The sequence below is a fragment of the Neophocaena asiaeorientalis genome, unplaced genomic scaffold (genome assembly GCF_003031525.2).
Source record: "Neophocaena asiaeorientalis asiaeorientalis breed wild unplaced genomic scaffold, Neophocaena_asiaeorientalis_V1.1 scaffold357, whole genome shotgun sequence".
Lineage (NCBI taxonomy): Eukaryota > Metazoa > Chordata > Mammalia > Artiodactyla > Phocoenidae > Neophocaena > Neophocaena asiaeorientalis.
Window position 1 is genome coordinate 5,135,073 of NW_020173270.1, and position 15,737 is coordinate 5,150,809.

Below are 15,737 nucleotides of genomic sequence, written 5' to 3' on the forward strand. Positions count from 1 at the left end.
GAAAGAGAAAGAGAGGCAGCGGGGGGGGGGGTGGGGGCGGACAGAGACACAGAGAAAAATGATCAGAGAGAAGGAAGTGGAGACAGAGTCAGGTGATCCGACATGGACAGAGAGGCTGGGGAGGCAGAAGGGATGCAGGACCCAGTGGAGGGAGAAGCCCCTCCATATCTTACCCCAGACCCAGCAGGGGCCGGGGGCTCCCCCGCCCTCCCCAACCTCAGTCCCTACCGTGTCTCATCCGCGCCGTCTGTCCTGCCGCCGCCCCGCCAGGTGAGGGCGAGGAGCAGCCATGTTCCTGAGCCCGGGCGAGGGGCCCGCTGAGGGTGGGCGGCCAGGGCCTGGCGAAGAGGCCCCCAAGAAAAAGCACCGGAGGAACCGCACGACCTTCACCACGTACCAGCTGCACCAGCTGGAGCGGGCGTTCGAGACCTCCCACTACCCGGACGTTTACAGCCGCGAGGAGCTGGCCGCCAAGGTGCACCTGCCCGAGGTGCGCGTGCAGGTGAGGGGACCCCCTAACAACCCGAGGAGGGAGCCGGTGCCAGGTATGAACCCTCCCAGTGCATGGGAAGGCTTCCTGGAGGAGGGGACGTGGGACTGGGGCCTTGATGTTTGAATAAGAATTTGCCATCTAGAAAGGAGAAAGGGCATTTTTCTAGCCCTCCAGAGCAATGTGTGCAAAGGGGTGAAATAGGAGGCATTTCCACAGAGCTGGGTGTTGAGGCAGGCGGAAGCGGAGGCAGAGAAGGAGCTTGGGAAGGGCCTCAAATGCCGAGCTCAGTGGCTGGAACTTCATGCCAAGGGCCAAGAGAGACCAGGAGGGAGGCCAGGGAGCCTGAGGGGCCCTGGACAAAGGCAAAGGCAAGGAGAGCCTGGATTCAGAAGACTTTGGGGCTGATTTGATGGGGGCCAAGAGGCAGAGATCCTGTTCTCAATACAGCCATCTCCTTGGGGTAGGTAACACCATATGTTGGCACTGCAACAGGTGGGGGTCAGGTTAGAGAGCAGGCAGAACCCGGAGAGGCTGGGAGGCCCAGAGCAGTAAAGAGTGGCCTCGCCTCACCCCACCAGCCCTGACCCAGGAGCACCTCTCTTGCTGCTTCCAGGTGTGGTTCCAGAACCGCCGGGCTAAGTGGCGCCGCCAGGAGCGTCTGGAGTCAGGCTCCGGGGCCGTGGCAGCCCCGAGGCTCCCCGAGGCCCCAGCACTACCCTTTGCCCGCCCTCCCGCCATGCCACTGCCCCTGGAGCCCTGGCTGGGCCCTGGGCCCCCAGCCGTGCCGGGACTCCCGCGCCTCCTGGGCCCGGGTCCGGGGCTTCAGGGGTCCTTCGGGCCCCACACCTTTGGTCCAGGCTTCACGGACGGTTTCACCCTGGAGGAGGCGTCCTTGAGGCTGCTGGCCAAGGAGCACGTGCAGGCTCTGGACAGGGCCTGGCCATCGGCCTGAACCTGGTGTCTGCCCAGCCCTCCCTCCTCAGACTGTCTGTGGCCACCCATGCCGGGTCCCCCACCCCACCACCACCTCCTTACCCTGCCTTGCAGGGTAACTGGCCCCCGGTTTCAAGAAGGAGGTGGCCAGAGGATCCCCGGCCAGGGGGATGGGTCCCTGGCCTGGTCTCAAGGGAGTCTGTGCCCTCGTGGGGCCTCAGTCTCCCCATCTGTCAAGTGGGCGTGGGTGGGCTGGATTCTGAGGTTCTTAGACTGCAATCAGGAGCCACTGGGGTGTGAATTCTGAGTTGATGAGTCTAAATCCCTCCGCCTGCTGCCCCCTCTCTAAGAAATAACAAGTAACAGCAGTAGCAGCTCATGTTCAACCCACCCCCTTTCACTGTGTGCTCCCCACGTGCCCATTGCTTTACCCCACGAGGTGGGCATGGCCACCAGCCTCATCTTTCAGGGGAGGAAACTGAGGCCCAGAGAGGGGAAGCCAGTTTCTTGAGGCCACACAGCCAGTAGGGGGCGGAGCTCTTTTTAAACTCATTGCCTGACTCCATCACCCCAGGCCCCATGCCGGACCCAGGCTGGGCGCTAACAGGGGACTCTCTGCTGAGGCTGGGCGAATAGTGTCTGTCCCTGCTCCTCCCAGTTACCACGGTGTGGCTTATGTCCCCACTGGCCACAGCCCCCATCGTGTCTCCCAGCCCACTGTGTGGGTGGGGGGGGGTCGGGGCCCTGGTGACAAGGCCAGCATTTGTTCTGTCCAACCCATGTCTCCCACGTGGCAGTCCTCACCTCCCTTCAGCCAGGGGATACAGGGCAGGACCCGCCCAAGACTGTCCGGGTCTGGACTGGGTTGAGAACCGGGCTCCTGACCCTCACCCAGGTCTCTGTTGAAGAGTCTCAGAACAACCACCACGTCTGGAAGGGGTTCCGTGTGTGTATATATATAGTAACAGCTTTACTGAGGTAAGATTTCCATAAAGTTAATTACACGTGCTTAAAGCATACCACTTGGTAAGCCTTGACGTCTCTGTACACTCCTGGAAGCCTCGCCACGGTCACGTGACGTGCGCACCCCTTCAGCTGCTGCGTGCCTCCCCAGTCCTCTCCCACCCCACCCGCCCCTCCCCACACGACCATTCGTCTGCTTCTGTCACTGGACATTCACTTGAGTTTCCTAAGGATTTATAGAAAGGAAACCACACAGGATGTCTTCTTTACTAGGTTTTGTCTGGTTTCTTATGCCGAGGACAATTATTTTGAGAGGCGTCCAGGCAGACCCCCTTTTCTTGGTGAGCCCTATTCCGTAGTAGGGGATACACGTCTGTTTATTCACTCCTCTGGTTTGCTCTGGGGTGGGTTCCAGCTTGGGACGATTATGAATTAAACTGCTGTGGACATTTGTGTACATGACCTACACCTTCATCTTTCTTGGGGAAATCCCTATGTATGGATTTTAGCCGTTCTCAGGTGTGACACGGCATCTCGCTGTGGGTTTACTTTGCTTTTCCCTCTTGACACGTGGTGCTGAGCATCTTTCCATGTGCTCGTTTGCCATCTGTGCATCTTTGGTGAAATGTCCGAATCTCTTATCTATTTCTATATACTAACAGTAAGCACTTGGAAAAGGAAATATTTACGTGTTTAAGGTACCATTTAAAATAGTATCAAAACCATCAAATACCTCGGAATAAGTTGGACAAAAGACGCACAGCTGCTTGACACTGAAACTCAAAATATTGTTGAGGGAAACAAAAGAAAACGTGAGTGAATGAAGGGATATGATATACCCATGGAGTTGGAAGGTTCACAAGATGTCAGATCTTCCCCAAATGGAGCTACAGAGTCAACGCAATCCCAATTAAAATCCCAACAGACCTTTTTTTTTTTTTGTAGAAACTGACTAAATGATTCTAAAATTTATATTAAAATACAAAGAACGTAGAATAGCCAAGGCAATCTAGAAGAAGAACAATACATTTGGAGGACTTACACTATTAGATATTGAGACTTTTAGAAAGCCGCAGTAATTAGAGGAGTGGGTTTTGGCCCAAGGATGGACAGGCAAGTTGACTGATGGAACCAAAGAAACAGACCCACATGTGAACGGTTGCTTGATTCACACCAAAGGCATCCCTGCACATTGGAGAAGGACTACCTCTCCAGCAAAGGGACCTGTATATGGAAAATACTGAACCTTGATCCCTGCCCCACACCATACACAAATGTTAAATGGATCATCAATCTAAGTGTGAAAGGCAGAACACTAAAGCTTTTAGAAAAAAACTGTAGGGGAGTGTCTTCAAGACCTTGGCACTTGGCAAATATATTATAAATGGGAAGTAAGGAATATTATACATCAGCAGAAAGACTGGACTTTGTAAAAGTTAAGAACTTATGTACATCAAAATATACCATTAAGAGAGAGCATAGGCAAACCACAGAAGGGGAGAAGATATTTGAAACATTGACCAGCAAAGGACCCATAGCCTTGACAATTAGAAAAAGGACAGACACACCAATAAGAAAAAGACAACCATTTTTTGGTTTAATGGGCAAAAGACACCTCGGTAAAGACTCAATCCAAATAGTCACAACCTTATGAAATGGTATTCAATGTCAATTGTCATTAGAGAAATGCAAATTAAAGCCACAACAGAATATGCCCTATATGCCCATCAGAAGGTCTAAAATTAGACAGTATTTTGTGCTAATGGAACAATTTACACTTCACAAAACTTCGGCCGCATCCACCCAAGATGTTGTTCTCTTTGTACAACACAAGACTACACGACAAGGACAGACAAGCACCGTATACAGAGCTGGGCTGCCAACAGGGAGGAATCTCACCAACGTTGCTAAGTGAATGAAACCAGGACAAAAAGAGGACATACCGTAAGCTTAGACGTCTGTAAAATTCAAGAACAGGCAAAGACCTCACCTATAGGGTCTTCACAAAGCTAAACATAGAATTCCCATACAAACTAGCAACTCCACATCCAAATATACACTCCAAAGAACTGAAAGTATTTTCCCCCTCAAACAACAAGAAATCTCGAGATGGGCAATTCAGGGCTGCGGGTGCCGGTGCCCCTGTTCTTGGTGGCATTTGTCCTCATGGTTGCAAGGTGGCTTCTGCTCATTCAGGTATTGCAGCTGTATTCCAGAGAGGGGGAAGATGGAAAGACAGAGGCAAAATGCACGTGCCAGCTTTGTCTTTTTTTTTTTTTTAATATGGAAAACAATTGCTTTCCCAGAAGCACCACCCGTGGGGCATCTGCTAACTCAGCGTTGGCCCCTCAGCTGTGGGGTGTGTCCATGAGGGTGATTAAGTGACAGGGTTGTCCCCAGTATCCACAAGACATAGGGAAGCCTGTTTGCAGTGGGAAGCAGGGTTAGCTCTAGACAAGGAAGGGGAGGGGTTGAGGGATGAGTAACCTCAGCTGTCACCTTCCTGGGCTTCAGTTTCCTCAACTGTCAAATGCGGCTGCAGAAGCTGTCTGGCTCCAGCAGGAAACTGAAGAGGAAAGTGCTTGGAAATACCCCAGGGAATATTTGCACCTGCTTTCCTTTGCACATGCGTGTTCATGGTCCCCTCCCTCCCTTTCTTCATGCCCCCACTCAGATGTCAAATCCTCAGATAGATCTTCCCAGACATCCCTGGCTACAGGTGCAGCTCTTCTCTCTGTAGGTCCCGTATTCTCCTTTCTATCCCTCCACACACGTATCACCCCTGAACCTATGACATATTCACTCATGCATTTACCTGTATCCTGTGAACCTCCAGCCCCACCTGCCTCACCTCATATGTGGTCTTAGTGTGTTCAGTGCTGCATCCCCCCTGGCACTGAGCCTGTTGTCAATGCGTAGGGGTTACTCAATGAATATTTGCAAAATCAGTGAACTGAGGAGGCAGGCTGCAGTACTGGATGTGTCCAGCAGGTGGCAAGGCCTCACTACAGGTCGCCCTTCTAGGCTCATCCACAAGGTACCTGGATGAAAGTCATCCTACGATGTAAGACAGGTGTCTTGGTCTCCTGGACCAGTGCCAGAGAAATACAACATGGACTATGTGTCAGTCTAAATCTAGTAGCCAAGTGGATGGAAACAGGTGACATCAACGTTAACAATGTATTTTATTGAACCCAGCATATCCCAAACATCATTTCAATGTGTCATCACTATAAAAAGCTATTGGGGGCTTCCCTGGTGGTGCAGTGGTTAAGACCCCGCCTGCCAATGCCGAGGACGCGGGTTCAAGCCCTGGTCCAGGAAGATCCCACATGCCGTGGAGCGACTAAGTCCGTGCGCCACAACTACTGAGCCTGCGCTCTAGAGCCCATGAGCCACAACTGCTGAGCCCGTGTGCCACAACTACTGAAGCCCGCATGCCTAGAGCCCGTGCTCCACAAGAGAAGCCACCGCAATGAGAAGCCCATGCTCCGCAACGAAGAGTAGCCCCCGCTCACAACTAGAGAAAGCCTGTGTGCAGCAACGAAGACCCAACGCAGCCAAAAATACATTAATTAATTAAAACAAAAGAGTAGCCCCTGCTCACCGCAACTAGAGAAAGCCCGTGTACCAGCAACAAAGACCTAATGCAACCAAAAATAAATAGTAAATAAATAAATAAAAATCATATTAAAAAGCTACTAATGAGATTTTAAAAAATATTTAGTTAGTTAGTTGTGCTGGGTCTTAGTTGCAGCAGGTGGGCTCCTTACTTGTGGTAATGAGATATTTTGTATTCTTTTTTGTTCCTGAACAAAGGCCTCAGAATCTGGTATCTATTTTATAACACTCACAGCATAGCTCAGCACGGAATAGCCACATTTTTTTTTTTGGCTGCGCTGTGCGTCATGCGGTGATCTTAGTTCCATGACCAGGGATCAAACCCACACCTCCTGCATTAGGAGTGCAGAGTCTTAACCACCAGACTGCCAAGGAAGTCCCTGGAATAGCCACATTTCAAGACTCAACAGGGCCGGCTGTAGTGGACAGCGCATTACTGGAAAAAAAGATGGCAGATGAAACCTCAGGCTTGAAGGCTGTCTCTGCAGATACCGGGTGGAACCACGGCTCGGAGGGAATGCTGCTTTGTCTCTCCCTGTGCCCTGCTTCCCCTGTGTTGTAATGTGGATCTGCCTATAATGCCTGTGTCTCAAACCCAATGTGTTGAAGAGGTCCCTGATGATAGGACCCACTTTGGTGGGTGGTGGGTCCTCCATGGGTGACCTCACCAAGTCACTGAAATGGGCGATAGGGTGAACTTGTCTCATGGATGATGTTGATGAGCACTTAATTTTTTTTTTTTCTGGCCGTGCTGCTTGTCTTATGGGATCTTAGTTCCCTGAGCAGGGATCAAACCCTCGCCCCCTGAAGTGGAAGGGCGGAGTCCTAACCACTGGACAGCCAGGGAAGTCCCGATGAGCACTTGAAATAATTAACCCCAGGACCATGGCTCTCTCCATATCCTGTTAAGGGATATAATGAATTTCCTCCTTAAAAGGGTAGTTTGAGTTGGGCATTGTGTTTCTCATAGCTGCAAACTACAACCCAACACTATTGAATATTTTATCAGTCACCGAAAGGAATTGACCCAGAATGACGCATCCAGAGAGGGTTAGAAGAAATCACGTTTGCTAAAAGCTGCTTGGAACCCTATTTATCTGCTGAATGAAAGGATGAAAAGACAATTGATATGGTCATTACCAAAACCATATGTTTCTTAGGCAGAGGGCATTGGATTCCTTCAGTGAATCTCTGCACATCACCTTTGATTTAAAAATTCAACATATTCAATTAACTTTGAATCACTGCATAATTTTACATTTGCCCAAATTTGGAATCACTAGTTTGTTCTTTAAGTATGATGAAATAAAATTTATATTTTAAGGCAGGATGAGAAAACATAAAATTCTCTCTGTGTCCATTTGGGCCTCCTCCCTCCCTTCCATCTGCATTATACATGAACCAGACCTCCTCAAAGATGGAAACGCCTGCTCAGCCTTAAAGATCAATTTTTTTCTTGCTTCTGACACTCTCAATGTAACTTCTTAAAAGAATAGTGTTCTTTCCCAACTTTGTAGAAGGTCATGATGACTTACTACTCGCTTTGTATGTGCTTACCTAGACTATGTGTCTTTGGTGAACTTTGTATAAAATGTCATTATGTCATTCTGATGTACGATCTTTTGTCTTGAAAACGTTATGTGACCGTGCCTTCAACTTTAACAGGTGGAACAGTCCTCAGAGCTTCTGAGAGTCTGTCTCCTGGGTTATAATCCTTAGTTTGGCTCGAATTAAATTCTTTTGTCTTCTTAACTTGATTGTTAATTGAATTTTCATTGCCAACTACATAAAAATTCAAAACTTTAATTTGGCAAATGTCACCATACACAGGTAAAAGAATAAAATGAAACAATATTTTCAGCTTATATAGTAGGGAGGATGATATTTATAAAGAGTGGTTAAAATCAACAAGAAGATGACAATACTCTGATAAAATATGAAGCATCGGTTGGGGAATTTAGCTACTACATACAGGAAAAGATATCCAGCCTCACTAATAATCCAGGAAAGTGCAATAAAATGACGGCATACCATTTTATTAGCAAAAGCTGTTCACGATTGCAAACCCTAGTGGTAAAGGGATAAGGTTTTTGGTAAATAGGTACAAGCATTTGAGAAAGCAATTTGGTAAAATGTATCATAGGGCCTTAAAATGATGAGTATGTACATATGCAAATGACTCAGCAATTGCATTTCTAGGCATTTATCCTACAGAAAATCAAAATGTGTTTTTTTAAAAACTTTTTATTGGTGTACAGTTGATTTACAATATTGTATTAGCTTCAGGTGTACAGCAAAGTGAATCAGTTATACATATATCCACTCTTAAGATTCTTTTCCATTATAGATTACAAGATACTGAGCAGACTTCCCTGTGCCATACAGTAGGTCCTTATTAGTATCTATTTCATACATAGTAGTGTGTATATGTCAATCCCAATCCCCCAATTTATCCCTCCCCCCTTAGCCCCTGGTAACCATAAGTTTGTTTTCTACATCTGTGACTCTAGTTCTGTTTTGTAGATAAGTTCATTTGTACCCTTTTTTAAGATTCCACATATAAGTGATGTCATATGTTATTTGTCTTTCCAAAATGTGGTTTATACACTATTGGCCCAAGTGTGCAAAAATGCGTGTACAAGGATAGTCACTGTATCCCTCCCCTTCACTTGCAATGAATTTCCAGTCTTCAGTTCTAATTCCCTCCTACGAGTGCACCGCTCATGAAGTGACTGCTTAAGCATGCAGATCTGATGATGCAATTGTTTAAAATTGATCCTATGTGCTTCTGGGTAGCATTCACACTCTTTAGCCTATAGCAGGAGATGCATTTTATCTACTTGAAATCCTCCAAGCTTGAAATGCTCCCGGCTCATTCCCTCCCCTGTGCCCTGGCACATGTTCTTCTCTGACTCGAGTCTCCCTCTCTGTTCATAAGGGTGTCACTAGAAAACAGATGGCACCCTTCAAGAGAGTGATGGAAGAACGTTCCCTGAAAAGACTATGTGCAAGTACGTGGATACAGTTAAAGAAAGCCAACAAAGGATTCTGTGGCATTCTGCAGTGGGCAAGAGTGGGAGCGGTTACTACCTTTGACCTGAAGGGGAAAAAGGGACTAAATCATGGAACCCAGCAAGAGCTCAACATGACAGCAGCTGAAGCTTTCACTAGACCAAGAGCCATGGCCAAACCATGACCCAGCATGGAGGGAGACAGGAAGACATATCTCTTAATTATTTCCCCTCCCTGCCGATCTTGTGCTGCCGCTCCCGGTTGGTCAAAGCCAACTGGAAGTCAGGAGGCAAATGACCTTGGTTGGTGTGATCCGTAGAAGTCAGTTTCCCACGGTAGAGGGTGGGGCAGAAACACGTGTACGGTAGGTCTGGTGGAGCAAAAGTTTTCTACTTGGCTTCAAAAACTCAGCTCAAACTACATCTCCTTTGGGAATCATTCCCAGATCTTTGAAGACTGTCATGTTCAAGTTTCTTGTGCAAGCTTCTTCTCATCCAGCCTTTTGCACGGTGGTGAAAGAATTTGTGTATTTGCCATGCTTCATTCATTAGACTATAGTTGTTGAAAGAGATTTCGAATTCTATAGACTCAGAATGAATTCTGCACTCTGCCGCTTACCAAGGCTTTGCTTTTAGACGTACTTCCAATTCTTCGAGTAAAATGCTGGTCATGATAGGACTCACCCCATGGGGCTGTTGTGAGGACTAGACAGCAAAAGTTTCTTTAAAATAGCTCATGTGACTGAGGAGATTCTCAGTGAGTGAAAGCGTATTGTATACGTTATACTGGCGGCTGGGCATAAATTTGGGATTAACCTTCCTGTGTTTGGAGAAAGTCAAATCTTACAAAGCCAGTCTGACTGGAAAGCTCCCCACGTGGGTAAGTGGTGCAATCAACACAGCAGACAGGCTTCCCCTCCTGAGGGGTTTTCATGAACCCAGGACCACAGCCCTAGCTGCACACAGAGTGGGGAATCAGAACAAGAGAAGTTCTGACAATAAAAATGTCTTATTAGCAGCAGGATCACAAGGAGAATGATAGTGGCTCTTAATCTTTGCATTTAGAATGATATTTCATTGAGTTCAAAGTACTTTCTAATTTCCGTTTTTTTTTGTTTTTGTTTTTGTTTTTTTTTTTTGCGGTACACGGGCCTCTCACTGTTGTGGCCTCTCCCGTTGCGGAGCACAGGCTCCGGACGCGCAGGCTCAGCGGCCATGGCTCACGGGCCCAGCCGCTCCGCAGCATGTGGGATCTTCCTGGACCGAGGCACGAACCCGTGTCCCCTGCATCGGCAGGCGGACTCCCAACCACTGCGCCACCAGGGAAGCCCCACTGCTATGATTTTTGATTAAGCAAGGCTGAGAGCTGAGGACCATTGGTCAGCAGCATTCCCAGCTGCAGGAGGAATAGGTCCTTCAGTCCTCAAGGAGGAATCTGAGCAGCATATCTTCCGTGTCATGAAATAAGACTAAGACTTTTAATTGAGGTGTTTTTTTTTCTTTTTGCGGTACGCGGGCCTCTCACCGCTGCGGCCTCTCCCGTCGCGGAGCACAGGCTCCGGACGCGCAGGCTCAGCGGCCATGGCTCACGGGCCCAGCCGCTCCGCAGCACGCGGGATCCTCCCTGACCGGGGCACGAACCCGCGTTCCCCGCATCGGCAGGCGGACTCCCAACCACTGCGCCACCAGGGAAGCCCTAACTGAGGTATTTATACCAGTAAAGTCAGTCTGAAAAAGCTGGGTTGGAAAATTGTTCAACACATCGTCTTAGACCATTGGGGATGCTCTAACAATTACCATGGACTGGGTGGCTTAACCACCAATTTGCTTTTCACAGTTCTGGAGGCTGGAAGTCTGAGGTCAGGGTGCCACCATGGTCAAGTTCTGATGAGGAACCTCCTCCAGGTTTCAAACAGCTGACTTCTCCTGTGTCCTCACGTGGTAGAAGGGAAGAGGGAGATTTCTGGGGTCCCTTTATAAAGGCGTTAATCTCACTAGTGAGGGCTCTACCCTCATGACCTAATCGCCTCCCAAAGGCCCTGCCTCCTAACTTATCACATTGGGGATTTGATTTCAACTTACAAATGTTGTGGGGTCACAGACATTCAATCTGTCACACGCATCATGTTTATTATTGAGTTGGCTTGGGCCATATGTCACACAAATTCATACAAACATCAGAGTCTTCTAACCTGATGTTTATTCTATCTAAACCAAAGCTTGAAACAAGTAAAATGTAACTTTAGAGAAAAGATCCTAATCCATTTTGCCCAAGAACCTGTTGATCATATGGCAAAGTCACAATCAGAACGTTTATAATTATATAGCACATAAATACCATCAAGTGCTAGTGGTCATCAGTTGTAACGGAGGAAGCATTGTCAACTTCTCTGCACTTTCTGGGGACTTCATTTCTTCTCTAACATAAAACATGCTGTAGGGACTTCCCTGGTGGCGCAGTGGTTAAGAATCCGCCTGCCAAAGCAGGGGACATGGGTTCGAGCCCTGGTCTGGGAAGACCCCACATGCTGCAGAGCAACTAAGCCCGTGCGCCACAACTACGGAGCCTGCACTATAGAGCCGGCTAGCCACAACTACTGAAGCCTGCGCGCTCTAGGGCCCGTACTCTGCAACAAGAGAAGGCATCGCAACGAAGAGTAGCCCCCGCTCACTGCAACTAGAGAAAGCCCGCGCGCAGCAACGAAGAACCAATGCAGCCAAATAAAACAACAAAAACATGCTGTAGAGGGGAGGACTTGGGATATTGCAGAGACAGCATCATATAGAGAGAAAAAGAGTGAGAGAAGTAGTATCAGGGAGGAGAGATAACACATTATGGCTTGGTCCAATAGTAACAATAATAATAATTTAAATACATAAAAATATTTATATAATTTATTAATAAATAGCTATTGCTTTATCAGTGGATGATAACATTTACTATATTATATAATATATAATTTAATTGTATATTATATTGTTTTAAGAATATATTACCAACCTATACTATATTAATTATGGTAGTTTTATTATTTAACAGAATATTATTAACGTAAATCAATGTATTAATATTACTAATAAATACACATTATCATTAAAACAATTTTACTAGGTATATAATGGACTATACACTTATTAATGTGTTAATAAATAATACTGGTTATTATTATTGTTTTATTGGCAAAGCTATGTTTTGGGCGTGGCGCTGAATATACCGTATTTCCTCCCTTATTTAAGAAAAGGCCGCTCATGTGTTGTAGTTTTTCTTAGGACAGGGCCGAAAGTAAGCTCATCACACGAGACGAATTGTGCCGAAACACAGCAGTAGAAGGCTGCCGCTGGCTCAGGCAAAACAGCGCCGTCTGTCCTGCTGTGGTAGCCTTTATTTAAGCATTATCTATGTTTACATTTTAAGACTTGTTTTCTTAACATTCCAGAAGTGCCAAAGCAGCAACATATGCTTTTATTGATTATACAAGCAATAATGGGCTTTCTTGAAAACATGCCGTGCTTCGTCCTTGAGCGCAAAAGCAGCACAAGGACATTGCCTTGTGTTCCCACCATTCTGATTATACTGAAGTAGCACAAGGACATTGCCTTGTGTTCCCACCATTCTGATTATACTGAGGACATCTCAGGGATCAGTGCCCCAAGCACTCAATGCTTATTCGCAGGTCCCCGGTTTGTCGGGGGCGCTCAAAGCAATCAGGACTGTTTGCAGTTCTGGCTTATTCGCCGTCCCCCAGTTTGCTGGGGGTGGGGGGAGCTCATGGGTCACGTCTCCTTTCCATGTCCTCAGTTATTCCACTACACTCAGGTGCCTGAACTTCTCAGGGAGCGCGCGTGTGCGCCTGGGACCGGAGGAAGTGCTCAGCTGCAGGAGGCATCTCAGTCCTGCGGAGACACCGCCCGCCCTCGGAGAGCGCTGTGACTCAACTCGCTGCCCCCGGAGGGACGGGGACCCTGGGTCGCGCCCGGAGCCTTCTGGGACTTGTAGTTCACGGCCTCGTGGCGCGCAGGCGCACTGCCGGGTCCGTCCTGGGCGCGCGTCCGGTGGCGGCGGCAGCGGAGTGAGTTAACTGGGGCGCCAACGGGGGGCGCGGGCGGGCGGATGGGGTACTGACGGGTATCCGGGACGCGCTGCACCGAAGGCCTCCGCCGCGGTGGGACCCGGCGGCGGCGGAGCGCTCCCCCACACCTGGGGCCGCAGCACCCGGGCAGCGTTTGTCCGGGCCGCGCAGCCGCGCTGGGATGCGGACCCCGAGCCTGGCCCCCGCTCCTGTGCCGGTTGTTAGGCGGGCGGGGGTTTGGACGGGGTCTGGGGCGGGGTCCCGGGCGGGAGGGGTGGCCTGGGGTGTTCCCCTTGGGTTTGCTCCACCCGTCACTCTGCAGGCGGCAAAAGAGAGGCAGAGAGGTCGAGCAGCTTGCCCGAGAACGCCCAGCACCCAGAATGGCAAAGTCCGAGCCCTACCCTGTGCAAGTGCCCCTGGATGACAGGTCCATGGGGCAAACTGTCGTGAAGTAAACGGAGTTTCCAGAGGCCGGACGTTACAGGGAAACGAGGTAAACCGAACGCCCGGAATCCAGGGTGTAGACTTATTGGGCACTTGGGCTAACCCAGGGGTCCTCACCTGGGGTGGTTCTGCGCCCCCGGCGGACACGGGGCGGTGTCTGGGGACATCTGTGGTTATCATGACTGGGGGGTCTCCTGACATTGAGTGGGTGGGGGCCTGGGATGCTGCTCAACACCCTACAGCGCCCAGGATGGACCCTCAGAGAACAATCCAGACCCAGGTCGCCCGTGCCAAGGGGTCTTACACCTTAGCACTGTGATTCTAGTGATAAGGTATCAAGAGTCCACTCCATTGATTCCTGACACACCTGCTCAGGAATGAACTGACCATTCTGCCAATGTCCCAGCAACAAGCTCACCGACCTCTCCCCTTCCCTGGGGTTGATTGCACTTTTCCCTGCCAGGAAGTCCTCATCAGCCCTTTCTTGTGGAGAAAGGATGAGTTTCAGTGGTTTGAAAACTGAAAGGGAAGACCCTGAACCAGGTGCCACAGGCCTGGGTGAATGAGGGTCCAACGGGATCACTGACATCAACCACGAGGGAGGGAGGGTCCTGCAAACCACCCAAGGGTGGGAGAGGATTGGTCTGGAAGACCTAGAAAAGGACGGGGGTCCTGGACCCATTGCCATCAGCTACAATTTAAAGTCCCAAGAGCAGAGAGATCAGGGTGTCACAGGGCTCTGCTCCCTCTGAAGGCTCCAGGGGAGGGTCCTTCCTGCCTCTTCCAGCCTCTGGTGGTGGCCGTCATGCATCACTCCAGTCTCTGCCTCTGTAGTCACATGGTCTTCTCCCTGGGTGTCTGTCTCTCTTTTAAGGACACCAGTCATATATCGCATTAGGACACTCTCTGCCCCAGTATGACCTCATCTTAACTAATTACATCTGCAAGCAGCCTGTTTGCAAATAAGTTCCAATAGTAATAGGGTCAGGACTGGAACGTATCTTTTAGGGGACGTGATTCAGCGTGTGACAGTCTTAGCAGCAGATGTTCCCCCTGGGTAAAGTATTCTGTGTCCTCGAGGTGCATCTGGTGCAGTTTGGGGGCATGGCTCGGCGCAGCATTGTGCGCCCACAGTTCCCAGCACCCACGTGGAATGAGTCAGAGCCAGCTCTCGGGAAGAGAATTTGCCTCAAATCCCCTCTGGTCCCTTGGAAGCTTAGCGAAAGCTGCCGTCATTTTTAGATTTTTAAACTTTTCTATTTTATCTCGATTTTATTTCGAGAAGCTGACTGCACATCACGTTTTCCTTGATACTTTTCATAATTCCAGGTCCTTGCTGGAGGTAACCGTGATATCGTTTGGTGTCTATCCTTGCTGGCTTTTTGCTGTATATTTACACGTGTGTGTGTGTGTGTGTGTGTGTGTGTGTGTGTATAGTTAGATTATGTCTAACTCTGGAGCATTCCATCACCCCAAAAAGAAACCCCGTCCCCATCAACAGTCATTCCCCTCCCCCTCCCCAGCCCCTGACAACCAGGAACCCACTCTCTGTGTCTGTGGATTGGCTTGTTCTGGACATTTCCCATTGATGGAATCACACACTGTGTGTCCTTCTGGGTCTGGCTTCTCTCACAGAGCGTCGTGTTCTCAAGGTCCATCCACATTGTAGCGAGTGTCAGGGCTTCTCTCCTTATGGCCGAATAATCTTTCATTGTGTGGATGTGCCTTATGGGGATTATCCATTCCTCACTTGATGGACATTTGGGTTGTTTCCACCTTTCACCTGTTGTGGGTTATGCTGCTGTGAACGTGGGTGTACAGGTTTTTGTGTGGATATGTTTTTTTTTTCTTTTCTTTTGAGTAGATACCTAGGAGTGGAACTGGGTCTTATGGCAACTCTAACCATTTGAGGAACTGCCAGACTGTTTTTCACAGTGGCTGCACCATTTTACATTCTCACTAGCAATGGGTGAGGGTGCCCTTGGCAACACTCGTTATTGTCTGTCTTTTGGGGCTTTTTGTTGTTGTTGTTTTAGACAGAGGGGTAATGTGCTATTAAAATTTTATTATAGTGCAGTTTTACTTCTCTGTGCGTGAGCTCTTTACATTTTCTTATTAACACTTCTCTTATTTATTTATTTATTTTTATTGGAGTCTAGTTGTTTTATTTGTCTGTCTTTTTTTTTTTTTTTTTTTTTCGGT

The 15,737-nt window shown here is 48.7% G+C and overlaps 1 protein-coding gene and 1 long non-coding RNA gene across 3 annotated transcripts in view; both read left to right on the plus strand.

Annotated features, from left to right (window-relative positions):
• The window catches only part of RAX2 (retina and anterior neural fold homeobox 2), a 3,173-nt gene extending 720 nt beyond the window's left edge, over positions 1-2,453 (plus strand). For both annotated transcript variants that reach the window (XM_024745933.1, XM_024745934.1), the window contains exons 2-3: positions 271-502; positions 1,107-2,453. In XM_024745933.1, coding sequence (XP_024601701.1) covers positions 290-502; positions 1,107-1,445 — 552 coding nt within the window. In that variant the 5' untranslated portion in view covers positions 271-289 and the 3' untranslated portion in view covers positions 1,446-2,453. The remainder of the gene's footprint in view (positions 1-270; positions 503-1,106) is intronic.
• Positions 2,454-13,024: 10,571 nt separating this feature from the next.
• The window catches only part of LOC112400213 (uncharacterized), a 4,906-nt gene continuing 2,193 nt past the window's right edge, over positions 13,025-15,737 (plus strand). The window contains exons 1-2 of the long non-coding RNA XR_003003375.1: positions 13,025-13,091; positions 13,414-13,584. This is a non-coding gene — a long non-coding RNA (uncharacterized LOC112400213). The remainder of the gene's footprint in view (positions 13,092-13,413; positions 13,585-15,737) is intronic.